This window comes from Lacerta agilis, chromosome 2 (genome assembly GCF_009819535.1).
Source record: "Lacerta agilis isolate rLacAgi1 chromosome 2, rLacAgi1.pri, whole genome shotgun sequence".
NCBI lineage: Eukaryota > Metazoa > Chordata > Lepidosauria > Squamata > Lacertidae > Lacerta > Lacerta agilis.
In genome coordinates, this window is record NC_046313.1 from 115,948,381 (window position 1) to 115,965,784 (window position 17,404).

A 17,404-nucleotide genomic window follows, 5' to 3' on the forward strand; every position below is an offset into this window, starting at 1 on the left:
TCTGAAGAAGTGTGCATGCACACGAAAGCTCATACCAAGAACAAACTTAGTTGGTTTACTGGAATACTGTGTCCAGTTCTGGGCACCACAGTTCAAGAAGGATACTGACAAGCTGGAACGTGTCCAGAAGAGGGCAAACAAAATGGTCAAAGGCCTGGAAATGATGCCTTATGAGGAACGGCTTATGAGGAGCTGGGTATGTTTAGCCTGGAGAAGAGAAGGCTAAGGGGTGATATGATAGCCATGTTCAAATATATCAAAGGCTGTCATATACAGTGAGAGCTGTTCAGCAGTGGAATTTGCTACCAAGGAGTGTGGTGGAGTCTCCTTCTTTGGAGGTCTTTAAGCAGAGGCTTGACAGCCATCTGTCAGGAATGCTTTGATGATGTTTCCTGCTTGGCAGGGGGTTGGACTGGATGGCCCTTGTGGTCTCTTCCAACTCTATGATTCTATGATTCTATGATCATCTTCCTTGCTAAGTATAATTGATTTAATTCACACTGAAATGAAAACGAAGCTTTAAAATGGGAAATGGCTGGATGTGTATTAATGAAGCGTTGCTAATATTGGGGCTTTTCCAAAGCTATTTCCTAAAGAACTCTGAGCTCCTTAATTTGTTAACGAATTACTGTTGGTTGTTTTCTACTCTGTGCAGAGAGTGAACCTTTGATCATGTGATGAAGAAATTGAGTTGCAAACCTCCATTTTGAAAGGGAGTTGCCTTTAGTTTTTCTCTCCCAAGCTCCATGGAGTGAGCATGTAAATGAAGGGAGAGTAAACAGCCTAAGGCCACTGGAGGCTGGAAAGCAGGCTGCGGGAGAGAGACAGACTTCTACTTCTAGGTCTGCATGGATTATTCCATATTTTCCTAAGGTGCTGAGCCTGTGCTGGACAGCACAAGACATTGTAAGGATATTTTGGTAGTATCTTTGATTATTGTGCTCTTTTTTTGAAGAGTTCTGCCACTAAAACTTTGAATAATATTTTTAAGGGCCTGCGCAATGATTTCTTCCAGAAGGAGTCAGTCACTTCAAACTGTGCAATATTAATATCTGCAACATTGCTGAGCAGTCATGTCCCCCTGCAGATCCCTTTGCACCCCTCCCTTCGCGACCTGCTCATTTCCAGTCTTCTTTTTTCTCACCTGCCACCTTCAGCACACCAGGACTTCTGAGGGCTGCCTCCAGGTGGCATCGGAACACCCATGGCAGAAATATTCAGGGCTAACTCTCTTGATATATACAGCAGAAAATAATAGCAATGGAATATGTTTCTTTTCATTTTGAAAAACAATGTATAAGCAATTTATTTGTAATACTATCTAAAAAAATTCTTAATGAACAGCTTCATTATTTTTGAATTGTGATAAGGATTTCTTATTAGGCAAAATATATAAACAGTATTCCATGGACTGCAAGAAGATCAAACCTATCCATTCTCAAAGAAATCAGCCCTGAGAGCTCACTAGAAGGACAGATCCTGAAGTTGAGGCTCCAGTACTTTGGCCACCTCATGAGAAGAGAAGAGAAGACTCCCTGGAAAAGACCCTGATGTTGGGAAAGATGGAGGGCACAAGGAGAATTTTCTGTTCTGATTTCCAAAACAATAGATTTTAAGGAGCTACATTCCCAACTCATGTGTCCTGGCTTTATTGCTACCATGCTGGCTTATAAATTGCAAAAACGAAAAACATATTAGAGGAATCAGGTGACATATTAAGCCTTTGTAGACAGGTGCTCCTTTGTATTCAGACTAGGCCTGAGGATGATAATGTAGCACTTGGGAAGGAAGATGCAGCCCAGAAGCCCAGCACTGGAGGCCAAGATAGAGAAGACCTGCACGGCTACCATGTATTTCCCCTTGGTGCTCAGGTAGGTGGGAACAAAGGACACCCAAACACTGCAGAAGACCAGCATGCTGAAGGTGATCAGCTTGGCTTCATTGAAGGACCCAGGCAGCTTCCTGGCTTGGAAAGCCACCATGAAGCAGATGACAGCCAGGAAGCCCATGTAGCCAAGGACAGTGTAAAACATGGCAGCAGACCCTTCATTGCATTGCAGGATGATCTCTCCAACCTGGGTGTGCATGTCAGAGTATGGGAATGGAGGAGAGCTTCCCAGCCAGATGACACAGATGAGAATTTGGATACTGGAACAGGAAATGACAATGGAATTAGCCAGACTCTTTCCCAGCCATCTCCTCACCCTGTTTCCTGGCTTAGTGGCCAGGAAGGCCAGCACAACGGTAATAGTTTTTGCTAACAAAGAAGAGACAGCAATTGAGAAGATGATGCCAAAGGCTGTCTGCCTGAGAAGGCAGGTCACTTTCCTTGGCCGGCCTATAAACAGAAAGGAGGACAAAAAGGACAGGAGGAGGGAGACAAGGAGGATGTAGGAAAGGTCCCTGTTGTTGGCTTTGACTATGGGAGTGTCAAGATATTTAATGAATATTCCTAAAACAAGGCCTGTGATTAAGGACAGAAACAGGGCAGTGGAAGCCAAGAGGGTCCCCAGATATTCATCATAGGACAGGAAGGTGATAATCTTGGGGATGCATTGATCTCTGTCCTTGTTAGGGTGTTGATCTTCTGGACATTTGGTGCAGTGGTCTGCATCTGGAAAAAGAAGAGTGTCTGCTTAAACATATTCCTATACAGTAGCAAAAAAAAGAAGGTAAATTGGGAATCCAGCCAACTCCTACAAATGGAAACAGTGATGGGACTTGCTGTTTCTGTTTCATCTGCCAAGTTAGAGCTTGGAGTGATCTAGACCTCCAATTGCAGAAACATTTGATCTCACTCCTAACACCAGGTGTTGTCTGACGGGTGTAATTTTCAAAAATAATTCCTCAGAGGACTATGGGGGGGGGGACTCTTGTCTTCCAGTACACCCTAGCTACTTTGCCACACTGACTGGTCTAGGGAGACTGCCTAATTCTTACATACTCAAGTCTGTCTCGGTGGTACCTGGAAAGCTTTATTAAAACTGAGAAAATAACTGTTGAAATTTTATTAAATTCAACATGAGTTTATACTTGAATATTCATCAACAAAGGACATATTTTATTGTTCTTTTTGCTGCACATTCCTCTGAAGTCTCCTACCTTCCTGAGTGGAGATCATCCCTTCCGCACATGGAGCACAAGCATGGCAGCAAATCGGTTTCCCTTCCTCAACCTTCTTGGCATATCCAGGGCGACAGCTTTTGGTACACCTGGCCTGAGGAAGGGTCTGACCAAAAAGAAAGAAAACATCAATGAAAGATTGTTAGCAAGTAACTTCTGGGCCAGTGTACAGTCTCAGTCTATGTGGAATAGACACAGATTTGGTGTAGATGCTTCTTTTGATCCATGGGACAAAACAGAGGGTCATAGTCCTTGGGACACAGGTGGGGCAGAAAGAGATAATCATGAAGTAAGAATTACATGGAGACTGTATTGTCCTTCGATTTAGGAGTCAGAGCTGCCTGCCATTATTACAAAATATCAAAATCCAGAGAAACATCCCCTCCCCCGTATAGTTTTAGGCCATTAATTGGACAGGGAGCAGTTTTTTTGTTGTGTTCCCCAACAGAGTCTCAGGGGTTAACATATCTCTAAAGGGGAATAAAATGCAATAAATGGGTTTTCCAAACCTGGTTGAACAGTCTGGACCACACAAGAGCCTCTTGGTCAATGGTGAATTTTGCGCCTGATGATCCCTGTCTGCTTATGCTCCCAAATTTCACAGCACGAAAGGATTCATTGCGAAATGGCACCCAGTTCACAACATCAGATTCGACTGTCAACTGCCCATTCTCATCCAAATACACTCCTTCCATGGAAGTATTGTAAAACTGGGAACTTCCCAGGAAAGGGTGAAGCTAGAACAGGAAAAAAAGCATGCACATTTAGAAAAGAATAAAATTATCTAGATAACATAGCCAAATTGCTGAAGAACTTGGTACAGATTGACACTGTGTGTGTGTTTGGGCAATGGATCTTTAGCCCGTTTTTTCTTCTTCAGCCTTTTGGGACAGACTAAAGCCATCACCTTGCCAACAAAGGTCCATATAGTTAAAGCTATGGTTTTCCCAGTAGTGATGTATGGAAGGGAGAGCTGGACCATAAAGAAGGCTGATCGCCGAAGAATTGATGCTTTTGAATTATGGTGCCGGAGGAGACTCTTGAGAGTCCCATGATCAAACTATCCATTCTTAAGGAAATCAGCCCTGAGTGCTCACTGGAAGGACAGATCCTGAAGAAGAAGAAGTAGAAGAAGAAGAAGAGGAGGAGGAGGAGGAGGAGGAGGAGTTTGGATTTGATATCCCGCTTCATCACTACCCGAAGGAGTCTCAAAGTGGCTAACATTCTCTTTTCCCTTCCTCCCCCACAACAAACACTCTGTGAGGTGAGTGGGGCTGAGAGACTTCAGAGAAGTGTGAGTAGCCCAAGGTCACCCAGCAGCTGCATGTGGAGGAGCGGAGACATGAACCCAGTTCCCCAGATTACGAGACTACTGCTCTTAACCACTACACCACACTGGCTCTCTGAAGTTGAGGCTCCAATACTTTGGCCACCTCATGAGAAGAGAAGACACCCTGGAAAAGACCCTGATGTTGAGAAAGATTGAGGGCACAAGGAGAAGGGGATGACAGAGGATGAGATGGTTGGACAGTGTTCTCGAAGCGACTGGCATGAATCTGACCAAACTGCAGGCGGCCGTGGAAGACAGGAGTGCCTGGCGTGCTCTGGTCCAGGGGGTCATGAAGAGTCGGACACAACTAAATGACTAAACAACAACAACAACAAAGCCATGAGATCCATAAGCTCTATTCCACACCTTTGGAAGAATTCTGTAAGCATAAACTTCCTTGGCTAGGAATAGCAGGAAGCCTTGCTGAGGGATGAGGTAGTAATGCAGAGGCAGATTGCCTTCTTTGCAGCAAAATTAGGATGTGGGTAACAGTACAGTAAATGGAGGCAAAGTAAAGACAATGTTGAGGCAAACCTAATTTCACCAGAGAATGGAATTCACGGCACCGATTCCTGTTCAGCAAAGATATCTGTGAGGGAAACAGGAATACCTGCCAAGACTGTATCCTTTGATATTTCAGCCTCTTTTTACCCTTCGCCACCATCTGATTGGATTTGGAGGAAAGCGCAGCCTTTAAGGCCCGTGCCAGAGCAAGGACAAGGTTGTAAATACTGTAGTTATCCAGAGACAGGGTTTTCTCAATCACTTCGTCAGGCAGGGACTCCAGAATTTCATCTTCCCTGCACCTTTTCCTTCCCTTCACAGACAGTATGTGCTTTGAATATGAACAATTAAATGTTTTATACCCAAACTGAAAAATAGAATAGAGAAGTGTGTCATAATCGTCATAGTTTGGCCTTTTAATACGAGTTAAGAAAGAAAAAAACCCATGCATGTTCAAGGAAGAAAGAATATCATGAGACAAGGTCAAGGTGAGGTCCCACAAAGCTGTTGTGATCCAGACTTTCCCCACAGTGGGTCCTATAGACTTTTCAACCTTATTTTGCAAAATATGTATTGTACTAAAGAAGTAGCGCATCTCTCCATAGTAGATTAGTACATTGACTTTCTCCCATGTGAGTATTATTTTTAATAGTGTTAAAAGCATCTTTTTTTCCTCATTCTGTATTGGGATGCTAAATGAGAAGACAGCACAAATTGTGTTCCTGGTTAGCAGAGGCATCAAGGTCCTCATGAATCTATCCCCGTTCTCGGTGTCTGGAGCGATGAGGCCAATCCAAGTCCAGTTGAAATGCAGGAGCAGTTGGACTATCCCCAGATATTGATGTTCTTCTTTGGGGACCATTCGGTAGACAAAAGGGAACTGAGTTTTGTCCATAAGAGCATCAGAAACAAAACCATAACTGACCTAGTAAAGACCAGAAGAGATTAGTGTTGTCACCCCCAACAAAATCCCAAATCTAGTACTTTGTACTTGCCTGAATTATAACTTTTCTCTGACTTGGGAAACAGAAAAAAGACATTTTCATGGGGGCTGAGGAGTTATACTCCAGGGAGCTTAACAACAAATTTAGTTGTTTGCTTTCAAAAGAAGGTGTCAGAGTCTTTGGAATGGGTTGTGTTTGCTTTCTGTTATGCCCTGATTGCATTTTTTTAAACCGCTTTTAGAATATGTATCCTGTAGCAGTTTTATTTAATTGTATATGACCTCATCCTTATTTATTCATTAAAGTGTCACATTTAAGAAAAAAGAACAGATTTTGTTGAAAAGGAAAAAGCTCACACACAATTACAACAAACTTTTTAAGCTCACATTAGGCCTATAATAGCCATCAGTTCTTCTATATAAAATTAAGCTCTAAAATTAGTTGCTATAAACTCTACAGATGTCTAAATAGATTGCTGAGTTATTTGTAGTAGAAGAAACCTGCCCGTTGCTTGTCCACGATACACCTTGTGGCATAAACTGTAATCCTCCTCCCAATTCACTTTTCTTAAGTGAGAAATGTGTGCAGATTTATCCCAAATAAACGTACAATCTTTGGAGAATAAATATAGTTTGACAACAACAACACATTTCATCTTGTGTTTATGATGGCACAATGTAAAATCATAACTATTTACTGACTTATTTCTATGTTCCATTTTTAAATGTTAGAATTAATATTATTATATTAGAATATTAGAATTCATTTGGGTTCTGCTCCCAATTGTTTCTCCTCTAGTTGGTTCTGCATTTTTATGCTGCTTTCCCTGTATTTCATTGTGGTCTACACCACTAACCCTCTTGGGCTTTCTGATCTGAAGGTCGGCAGTTTGAATCCCCATGATGGAGTGAGAAGAAGAAGAAGAAGAAGAGGAGGAGGAGGAGGAGGAGGAGTTTGGATTTGATATCCCGCTTTTCACTACCCGAAGGAGTCTCAAAGCGGCTCACATTCTCCTTTCCCTTCCTCCCCCACAACAAACACTCTGTGAGGTGAGTGGGGCTGAGAGACTTCAAAGAAGTGTGACTAGCCCAAGGTCACCCAGAAGCTGCATGTGGAGGAGTGGAGACGCGAACCCGGTTCCCCAGATTACGAGTCTACCACACTTAACCACTACACCACACTGGCTCCCGTTGCTCTGTCCCAGCTTCTGCCAACCTAACAGTTCAAAAGCATACCAGTGCAAGTAAAAAAATAGGTACTGCTGCGGCGGGAAGGTGCATGAAAATGGTGTTCCGTCGTGCCAGAAGCATAGCTGTCAACTTTTCCCTTTTCTTGCAGGGAATCCTATTCAGAATAAGGGAATTTCCCCTTAAAAGGGGGGAAAAGTTGACAGCTATGGCCAGAAGTGGTTTAGGCATGCTGGCCACATGACCCAGAAAGCTGTCTGTGACAAACGCTGGCCCCCTGAGCCTGAAAGTGAGATGAGTGCTGCACCCCATAGTCACCTTTGACTGGACTTAAGCATCCAGGGGTCCTTTACCATTTCCTTTACCTTCCTAGATACAATACTAGTGAATCAGAGAATCATCGAATTGGAAGGGACCACAAGGCCCATCTAGTCCAACCCCGTGAAATGCAGGAATCTTATGTGGCTAGAGTTCTGATTAAGACTGAAAACATATTACAAGAATAGATCATTTCAGGGTGTGTGTGGCCAGACAGAAACACTTAGAAAAAAAGCTCCCACTCCTGGATGCCAAAATGTGTGAAGAGGTTTAATAATTGTTCCTGTACTCTTCAAAACCTCACCTTCAGAAATGATTTAAAAAACAACAACAACAAACAATCCAATCACAACACAAATACCAACTGTGAAGGAAGCAGAGGCAAAACATAAGGAATTATAGAAGGCTCGGTTGAAATAGGGAGAGGCTGCCGTTTTAAAAGATTTTTTTCTTCCTTTTTAAATTTTATTTTTTATTGAAAATATTTCAGTTAAACAAAGAAAAAAGACAAAAAGGGGCTCATAAAAAAGGGGAAACTATTATTCTATACATATATACATATATAACACCTTGGTATATAGATGATGATTCTATTATATACACAATTGTTTATAACATACAATATTTTTTATGAATCCTTTCCAAACATCATAGTATATGTCCATAAACTGTCGAGGTCTATAAGCTATAAGGAGATAGGATAGCTGTATTCAGGAGGGGGTGGGGGTAAAGTATGATTTAATGGGGATTTTATAAAGGCTGACCACGGTACTCCGACACCAGAGGGAAAACGGACTATGAGATGGAAGAAATACTTAGGTATTTGTTAATATGTGTTGATTTTTATATATTTGAAATTGGAATCAGAAGAAATATAGGCTACAGCATAACAAAGTTAAGTGAAGAGAGGATAAAAGAAGTGGAGATGTGGAATTTGATGTTTTATATGATATGAATAAGATTTAGGATTTAAGATATGTGGATTATAATTGTAAGATTAAGATTAGATATAAGAAAGTAGATTTTACAATGTTACAAAGTTACTAAAGAAGACTAGAAATGAACGCAAAAGAGAGGATGTGAGGAAGTCCCAAGTTTAGGATTATAAAGAGGATAAGGATGAGTAATTAAGTGTTTTCTTTGTGTGTATTTTATGGGGTTTTTGTAGTGTATGTATTTGTGTTTTGTGTATTTTTGTTATTAGGATAGCTGTATTCAAATATCCTAAGGGCTCTCACATAGAATAGGGAACGTGTTTGTTTTCTCCTGCTCTGGAGGTAGGACTCGAACCAAAGGCTTCAAGTTGCAGGAAAGGAGATTCCAATAGGACATACGGAAAAACCTTTTGACTGTAAGCGCTGTTTGACAGCAGAATGGTCTCTCTCCCCCTTCATGGATCACTGCCTTGTCGTGGCGAAGGGGCTTGAATTACTCAGGGAAGCTATGGACAGGTCAAGCTATGGACAGGTCAACATAGTGGAGAGTTTGGACCAAACGTGATCCACCTGGAGGAGGAACTGGCAAGCCACTCCAGTATCCCTGCCAAGAAAACTCCATGGACAAAGACAACAGGCATATAAAAGATATGACGCTGGAAGATGAGCCCCTCAGGTCGGAAGGCGTCCAACATGCTACTGGGGAAGAGCGGAGGACAAGGACAAGTAGATCCAGAGCTGATGAAGTGGCTGGGCCAAAGCCGAAAGGACGCTCAGTTGCGGATATGCCTGGAAGCGAAAGGAAAGTCCAATGCTGTAAAGAAAAGTATTGCATAGGAACCTGGAATATAAGAACCATGAACCTTGGTAAGCTGGATGTGGTAAAAAATGAGATGGCAAGAATAAACATTGACATCCTAGGCATCAGTGAACTAAAATGGACAGGAATGGGCGAATTCAGTTCGGATGACTATCATATCTACTACTGTGGGCAGGAATCCCGTAAAAGAAATGGAGTGGCCCTCATAGTCAACAAAAGAGTGGCGAAAGCTGTACTGGGATGCAATTTCAAAAATGATAGAATGATCTCGATACGAATCCAAGGCAGACCTTTTAACATCACAGTAATCCAAGTTTATGCACCAACTACCAGTGCTGAAGAAACTGAAATTGACCAATTCTATGAAGACTTACAACACCTTATAGAAATGACACCAAAGAAGGATGTTCTTCTCATTATAGGGGATTGGAATGGTAAAGTAGGGAGTCAAGAGATAAAAGGAACAACTGGCAAGTTTGGCCTTGGAGTTCAAAATGAAGCAGGGCAAAGGCTAATAGAGTTCTGTCAATAGAACAAGCTGGTCATCACAAACACTCTTTTCCAACAACACAAGAGACGACTCTACACATGGACATCACCAGATGGGCAACATCGAAATCAGATTGATTATATTCTCTGCAGCCAAAGATGGAGAAGCTCTATACACTCAGCAAAAACAAGACCTGGAGCTGACTGTGGCTCAGATCATCAGCTTCTTATAGCAAAATTCCAGCTTAAACTGAAGAAAGTAGGAAAAACCACTGGGCCAGTAAGATTCAATCTAAATCAAATTCCTTATGAATACACAGTTGAAGTGAAGAACAGGTTTAAGGATTTAGATTTGGTGGATAGAGTGCGTGAAGAACTGTGGATGGAGGCTCGTAACATTATACAGGAGACAGCAACGAAAACCATCCCAATGAAAAAGAAATGCAAGAAAGCAAAGTGGCTATCCAATGAGGCCTTACAAATAGCGGGGGAGAGAAGGCAAGCAAAATGCGAGGGAGATTGTGAAAGATACAGGAAATTGAATGCCGATTTCCAAAGAATACCAAGGAGAGACAAGAGGGCCTTTCTAAACGAGCAATGCAAAGAAATAGAGGAAAATAACAGAATGGGAAAAACCAGAGATTTGTTCAAGAAAATTGGAGATATGAAAGGAACAGTTTGAGCTTTTGTGTGCATGCACACTTCTTCAGATACCATCTGCTATCTGTAGATGTGTGCATGCACATGAAAGCTCATACCAAGAACAAACTTGGTTGGTCTCTAAGGTGCTACTGGAAGGAATTTTTTATTTTATTTTGTTCATGAAACTAATTATCTTTCATGAGTCAAGGTAGAATATGAATATAAGCAGGACCACATTAGGAATGCAAATCTCAATTCTTGCCTTTACTGTAAATTGCTCTTACTTTTACAGGTTTATCTAAGGTTTGCTTAGCCTGAGCTCACAGAGTTTGTTTCAGAGATGATGACGTTCCATTGCCTTGTCTTGCACTTTTTTTGCATTTTGCCTCTTGTTTCTTTAATGTTTCCTTTTGCATATTTGTTCATTTGCATCTCACACGGCACTAGCTTTCATTACCTATTCCATTCTACTGCCTTAATTTTGACAATTAAATATCCTTCTCCATAAAACACACCATTTGCACCTGTGGGATCTTGCAGATTTAGCTAAGGGCTTAATGACACATCCCTTATCCTGTTGCTTTTTCAATTTAGAGTGGGTTTTCTGTGGGAAAGGAATAGGATAAGGGAGAAATGGCTTGGATCCATGCCTACAAAGCACACGGCAAATGGAAAGCTGGTCAGACGCATGCTTTCTAGCCACGGGATCAGTGTGGACAAGCCTAGAATCTCCTGAATCATCTAGGTTAAGAGGGGGAGGAAGGCAAACTCTCCATCTGCCTTAGAAGCAGGAATGATATTTTCACATCTCTCCACAAAGAAATTGCAATAAAATTTTGGGATTTTTTCTTCCCTCCTGACATTCATACCTGTGGGGTTTTGTAGATGCTTGACATGGTGGAAATATCTTTGGATTTGTCAGATTCAGCCCCTTCAATAACAGCCAATACTTTATTCCATGGTCCACAGTGATAGTTTGGGATGTTTGCCTGCCCAGGGCAGAGCAGGTCCACCATGGCACCATACGTCTTTCTGGTGTCGTAAAAGTTGTCATAGATGTCATAGCCTAGGGTGAGGTTCGGGAAAAACCCGTGGTTCTGATTGACTTCCCGAACGGCAAACAAGAAGGAAAGGATATGCCAGTATGTTGTGGGTCCTATCCTGGAAAAACAACAACTGTATGTCACCTTGACATCCTGTTTCTTTCCACACAGAGACAATATTGTGTCATCCTTACCTGTGAGGAGGGGCAAAAATCATGAAATGGGCCTGCAGCATCTGTACACCTGAGATCCATAAACCTCTTGCTGTCCAAATATTAGAAGAATGGGCTATTCTAAAGCAAATGTCTCACTAGTGTGGGTGGAAGCACACATTTTGCAGTAGATGACTTTCTGACATTCAGAATGAATCTGAACATTTCCCTCAAAAGAGACGAAAATAGATTTGCCAAAGAAAAGTACCAGAAATGAGGAAACATGCCCGAAAGTAACAACATTTGGTCTCCATGAGGTCAGATTCAGTTTGCATACAGCTTTTACAACAGTTAGCACTTAAGGACTTACACATAAACTCTGGTAAAGGGAGGCTCATTGAAGACACTTGGTTGGAACACAGGAGATGCTCCGGATATGACGCCACTAATGTGGTAGTCTCCTGGCCTGTGCCAATTCAAAGGTGCATAGGGATCCCTTATCAAAGTCAAGGGGCATTTTGAGTGCAGCATCTCTGGTGTTGCTTCAGGTAGTAGCAATAGCACCAGCAGAAGGTGAGTTATGATGTGCCTGCCTTTTGCTCCAATATCCTTCTTGAGTGCTATCAGCAGCACAGCCAGCAAATTACCAGCAGCCAAAATCTGCTTGGAAGACCCAGGCTGCAGTGATTTAATCACAGGGAACATGCCTGGCGTACATGGCTTGAGGGCCAAAGAGGATTCAATTCAGCCCCACATGGGCAGCATAACCCCACCCCACCCTTAGTGGTACAGTGGAGAAGTATTTATGTACCAGTCCCTTCTGGCTGAGTTTGATGAAGTTACATCATCTTGTTGTTCAATGTTGAACGCAAATATGATTGTATTCCTCTTGAGCTTTGGCAAGACGATGACAAACAAATCACCATTATTTTTAATAATTACATTTGCCTTCACACCACACTGAATTCCCTTTATAGCACCAGGTGTAGAGCTGAAGGAATACATGTTTCATAGACTCATAGAACCATAGAATCACAGAGTTGGATGGGACCCTGGGGGTCATTTAGTCCAACCCCCTGCAATGTAGGAATCACAGCAAAAGCATGCATGACAGATGGCCATCCAACCTCCACTTCAAAACTTCCAAGGAAGTAAAGTCCACCACCTCCTGAGGGAGTCATTTACATTGTCGAACAGTTGTCAGAAAGTTCTTCCTAAAGTTTGTTGTTGTTGTTCAGTCATTCAGTCATGTCCGACGCTCCATGACCCCATGGACCAGAGCACGCCAGGCACCCCTATCCTCCACTGCCTCTCGCAGTTTGGCCAAACTCATGCTAGTCGCTTCGAGAACACTGTCCAACCATCTCATCCTCTGTCGTCCCCTTCTCCTTGTGCCCTCCATCTTTCCCAACATCAGGGTCTTTTCCAGGGAGTCTTCTCTTCTCATGAGGTAGCCAAAGTACTGGAGCCTCAACTTCAGGATCTGCTCCTAAAGTTTAGTCTGAATCAATTTTTCTTGTAACTTGAACCCATTGTTTCAGGTCCTACCCTCCAGAGCAGAAGAAAACAAGCTTTCTTCATATTCCATGTGACACCCCTTAAGATATTTGAAGAACTTGCTACTGCATTGTGACATGGGTCAGAGAGGGGCACGGGAGGTTGGCATGACCTTTCCTAGCACTTCTGAAAGACTGGGCCATGTACCAGCGACATAAAGGTGTCCTGGAGACAGAGAGGCTGAAGGAGGGCAAGGGTTTAAAGAAGGGAGATCTCTCTGCTCTGAAGGAAAAGGGCAAGAGGATGTTTTGTGGGAAATTAGGATGAGTGATAACGGGTTAATATCTAAAAGTGAATATAAAATGAGCAGGGAAGAAAGATGACAGTTTTCGGAGGAATGTGATACAAGCTGAGAAAAGATAAGGGAAGACGAAACAAGAGCAGAAAAGTAAAATGTGAGGCATGCCGGGTGATATGAAATAAAAAGCCCTTTTCCTTCCTAGCAGAGAGATGTGGCCCAATCCTTCTTAGCTGGATGTGGCCCAATCGCCTTCTAAATCCGGCCCATGGACAGTCCGGGAATCAGTGTGTTTTTACATGAGTAGAATGTGTGCTTTTATTGAAAATGCATCTCTGGGTTATTTGTGTGGCATAGGAATTCGTTCATATTTTTTTCCAAAATATAGTCTGGCCCCCCACAAGGTCTGAGGGACAGTAAACCGGCCCCTGCTGAAATATGTTTGCTGACCCCTGACTTAGTGCTTTGGAACGCAGAGTGTCTGCTTAACATGGGGATGGTGAATCAAAATACTAGTCCCTGAGTCATCAATTGCTGCTTGATTATGCCAAACTCTGCCTTCATCTGCCATAGTTCTACTCTGATCAGACCTCACCTGGAATACTGGGTCCAGTTCTGGGCACCACAGTTCAAGAAGGATACTGACAAGCTGGAACGTGTCCAGAGGAGGGCAACCAAAATGGTCAAAGGCCTGGAAATGATGCCTTATGAGGAACGGCTTAGGGAGCTGGGTATGTTTAGCCTGGTTAAGGGGTGATATGATAGCCATGTTCAAATATATCAAAGGATGTCATATAGAGGAGGGTGAAAGGTTGTTTTTCTGCTGCTCCAGAGAAGCAGACACGGAGCAATGGATTCAAACTACAAGAAAGAAGATTCCACCTAAACATTAGGAAGAACTTCCTGACAGTAAGAGCTGTTCGGCAGTGGAATTTGCTACCAAGGAGTGTGGTGGAGTCTCCTTCTTTGGAGGTCTTTAAGCGGAGGCTTGACAGCCATCTGTCAGGAATGCTTTGATGGTGTTTCCAGCTTGGCAGGGGGTTGGACTGGATGGCCCTTGTGGTCTCTTCCAACTCTATGATTCTATGATTCTATGGTGCTACTGGAAGGAATTTTTTTATTTTTTATTTTGTCTTGACTATGGCAGACCAACATGGCTACCTACCTGTAACTGAGTTCTTGAGAAGTTACTTTTTCATTTTGACCTTGGTTCTGACTTTACATTATCGGTACCAAAGGCAATCTTTGCGGAGAAATCCCTGGAGATTTGGCGAGAAGACTATAATTACACAATTAGGTACATAATTAAACATCTCCTCCTGCAATCTCCTGGACTAATCAAGGAACATGTGCAGAACTTGAGGAAAAACATGTTTGTGAGAAATCACCACTGTGTCCCATAGCCTGACGCCTGACAAAACTTGCTAAAGAGACACCTTTTTAGAGAATCAATAGATATATAATTTATTAATGAATATATTTGAACTATCACATATCTGCACACAATGGATGACTGGATGGGGGCAGTCTATCCTCCTCTCCTTCGTTTGTAGGTGACCCCACCTTCTCTGCCGTACCAGTGAACCTAAGATCACCAACTTTGATATTAGGGAGGGGCGGACTAGGATTAACTGTCACAAAATATGGATTTGTTACACCTGTACACTTGAACATTTACACATCTAGGAAATGTCAGTGGTATTTTTTTTCTCATGGATAAAGTCCCAGGTTCAATCATACATGGTTCTTCTCCTCCCCAGTTTATTTTCATGGCAACCCTCTTACACTGAGAGGCAGTGACTACTCAAGGTTACCCAGTGAGCTTCATGGCTAAGCGGAGATTTGAACCCTGGTCTACCAGGTCCTAGTCCAACAGTCTAACCACTACACCACAGTGGCTCGTACATAAACAAACAGCCAGATGGATGGGGTATAAATAATAATATTATTATTGTTATTATTTATTGCCCTTTCACAACACTCAAAAACAGTTGTTTGAGGTGCCCAATGCTCTCTGTCTAATGACAGGGTTGGGTTTTTTTCTCCATGAATCACTTCCAGGACTTTGAGACAGAATCTGGGCTTGTCTTGCTCCCTTCCCAACCCCCATGGGAGCCTTCAGCAGAAATCCTATGCTTCTTGCCTGGGAATACAATTGTGTCTCATGCTGCGGTTTGAACGTGAAGGGTACTTCCTGATGAGGTTGTGGACTCTCCTTTCTCCTTTCTTGGAGGTTTTTAAGCAGAGGTTGGATGGCCATCTGTCATGGGTGCTATAGATGACATCCCTGCATTGCAGGGGGTTGGACTAGATGACCCTTGAGGTCCCTTCCAACTCAACAATTCTATGATGCTTGAGCCATTCTCCAAGGAAATGCTCCGGGTGCAACATGTTACCTGCCATGGAAGCAGAAAGGTGGATTTTAAAGGCAGGAGTGGATGATAGTACCAAGCGACTGGGTTTCTGCTTGCAAGGAAGGCAGAAGAATGTTAGGAATTGGAGAGAAACTGGAGATTGGCAGTGTTTGGGGAAGGGGAGGGCAGTGGCAGGTGGCTGGGGCAGCTGAGTTCAGAGACCAAAGTCTTCCCCTGGTTGATCTCCACCCTTTGCAGTCCTTCTGCCTGCCATTGCTCTGCCCCTAAAAACCTCCTCATTCCCCATACATTTAAAGAACGTGGTTTTCCTCTCCCAAAGAATCCTGGGAACTGGAGTTTACCTCTCCGCACCATTAGCAATATAGTTCCCAAGATTCTCTGGGGGCAGGTCATGCAGCTTAAATGTAGGGTTGCCGTATTTCAAAAAGTAAAAAACCAGGACACCCCAAAATTATTGAGCTTTTTTTTTTTTAGGAAGATCCCCAAAATGTTGAGCTTTCCCCAAAGATGTTGATTTTTCAGTTGACTTGCCTAAGATCCAGGACAAAGCGCCACCTTTCGGAAATTCCGCTTGGGTGTCAATTCTGCCTTTGAAAACCTGGTAATGTCCGGCAAGATCTGGCAGATGTATGGCTGTGAGGGGCAGGCCGATGGCAGGACCGCCCTGGGCAGGAAGAAAGGAGGAGCACAAGGAGTCCTGATCTTGTTTTTAAAAATGCTTTGTGCACCTGCGTCTAATCTTGTGCCTTTCTGACATTTATTAATCAGGGTGTGTGTTTTCCTTTTTGTAAATCTACCAAAGAATAAAGCAAAATAAAACATGGATTAAGGGTTTTTCTCAGGACAGTGTGTGTGTGTGTGTGTGTGTGTGTCCTGTGTCCTATTGGTGTAGTCGTGATAGGATATGCTCAGGGGTGGAGTGAATGAGAAATGTCCCTATTTTCATCCGAGGAATGTTGGAGGCTATGTAACTGGCATCTGTGAGAACAGGATGCTGGACTAGATGGGACACTGGACTGATCCAGCAGGTTTCGCTTATGATGGAAAGCTAGGCAGCACAGCCTCTCTCATTCTGGGCAACCAGCAGCTGCCTCCTTTTCTGCCTTGGCTGGGCTTTATCTCCTCAGTGGCAAAGCTGCATGCCAGGGGACGGAGACTGGTGCACATCCCAGGGGGGCGTGGTGTGCGTCCTGGGAGCGTAGTGTGGCGCCAGCGATGGTGTGGTGCCTGGCACAGTGGGGGGGGGCGCCACGCATGTCCGGGGGGGGAGGCGTGATGATACCCCCCTCCCCGATGGTGCCGAGGGTGGTGCATTGAACATCCATTGACATTCCAGGAAATTATACTTAAGTTCATTGATTTTATTTACTGAGAATTAGAGATATTTGGCAGCTTTATTTATTATTAATAAATTTGATTTTTTAAAAAAATTATGTGGTGTTTATTGTAGATCTCTATCTGCTGTTATTTTCCTTAGTTGTAGTTAGAGGTGAATTCGTACCACACTAAGATTCCTTTTCAACCAAAAAAAGGTGCACACACAAGGGTGTGCGTGTTAAAAGCAGACTAGAAATGCTGTGTGTGTGTGTGTGTGTGAGAGAGAGAGAGAGAGAGAGAGAGATAGAGAGAGAGAGAGAGAGAGAGAGAGAGAGAGAGAGAGAGAGAGAGAAACAAGGCTGGGTGTTAGAACCTGCACTTAGGTTTTGAAAGGTTCTGCACTTCGGCAGGAAGGGCCAGGTGCACAAAT

General features: G+C 43.1%; 1 protein-coding gene across 1 annotated transcript; it reads right to left on the reverse strand.

Annotated features, from left to right (window-relative positions):
* Positions 1–1,715: 1,715 nt before the first annotated feature.
* Positions 1,716–11,256, reverse strand: LOC117042556 (vomeronasal type-2 receptor 26-like). The gene is made up of 4 exons (XM_033142097.1): positions 11,162–11,256; positions 5,064–5,882; positions 3,103–3,229; positions 1,716–2,614 (listed from the first exon to the last, which is right to left on the reverse strand). Exons 1-4 carry the CDS (start codon positions 11,186–11,188, stop codon positions 1,716–1,718), a joined length of 1,872 nt encoding a protein of 623 aa, XP_032997988.1. The 5' UTR covers positions 11,189–11,256.
* Between the last annotated feature and the right edge of the window lie 6,148 nt (positions 11,257–17,404).

Bases quoted from the DNA above. Each gene is read 5' to 3' on its own strand.
- LOC117042556 (XM_033142097.1), bottom strand. From the start codon at position 11,188: ATGTCAAGCATCTACAAAACCCCACAG. The intron at 5,883-11,161 runs GTATGAATGTCA...GGTCTTTACTAG, and splicing joins GCATCTACAAAACCCCACAG to GTCAGTTATGGTTTTGTTTC. The intron at 3,230-5,063 runs GTATTCCTGTTT...CTTTTTGGTCAG, and splicing joins AAAGGATACAGTCTTGGCAG to ACCCTTCCTCAGGCCAGGTG.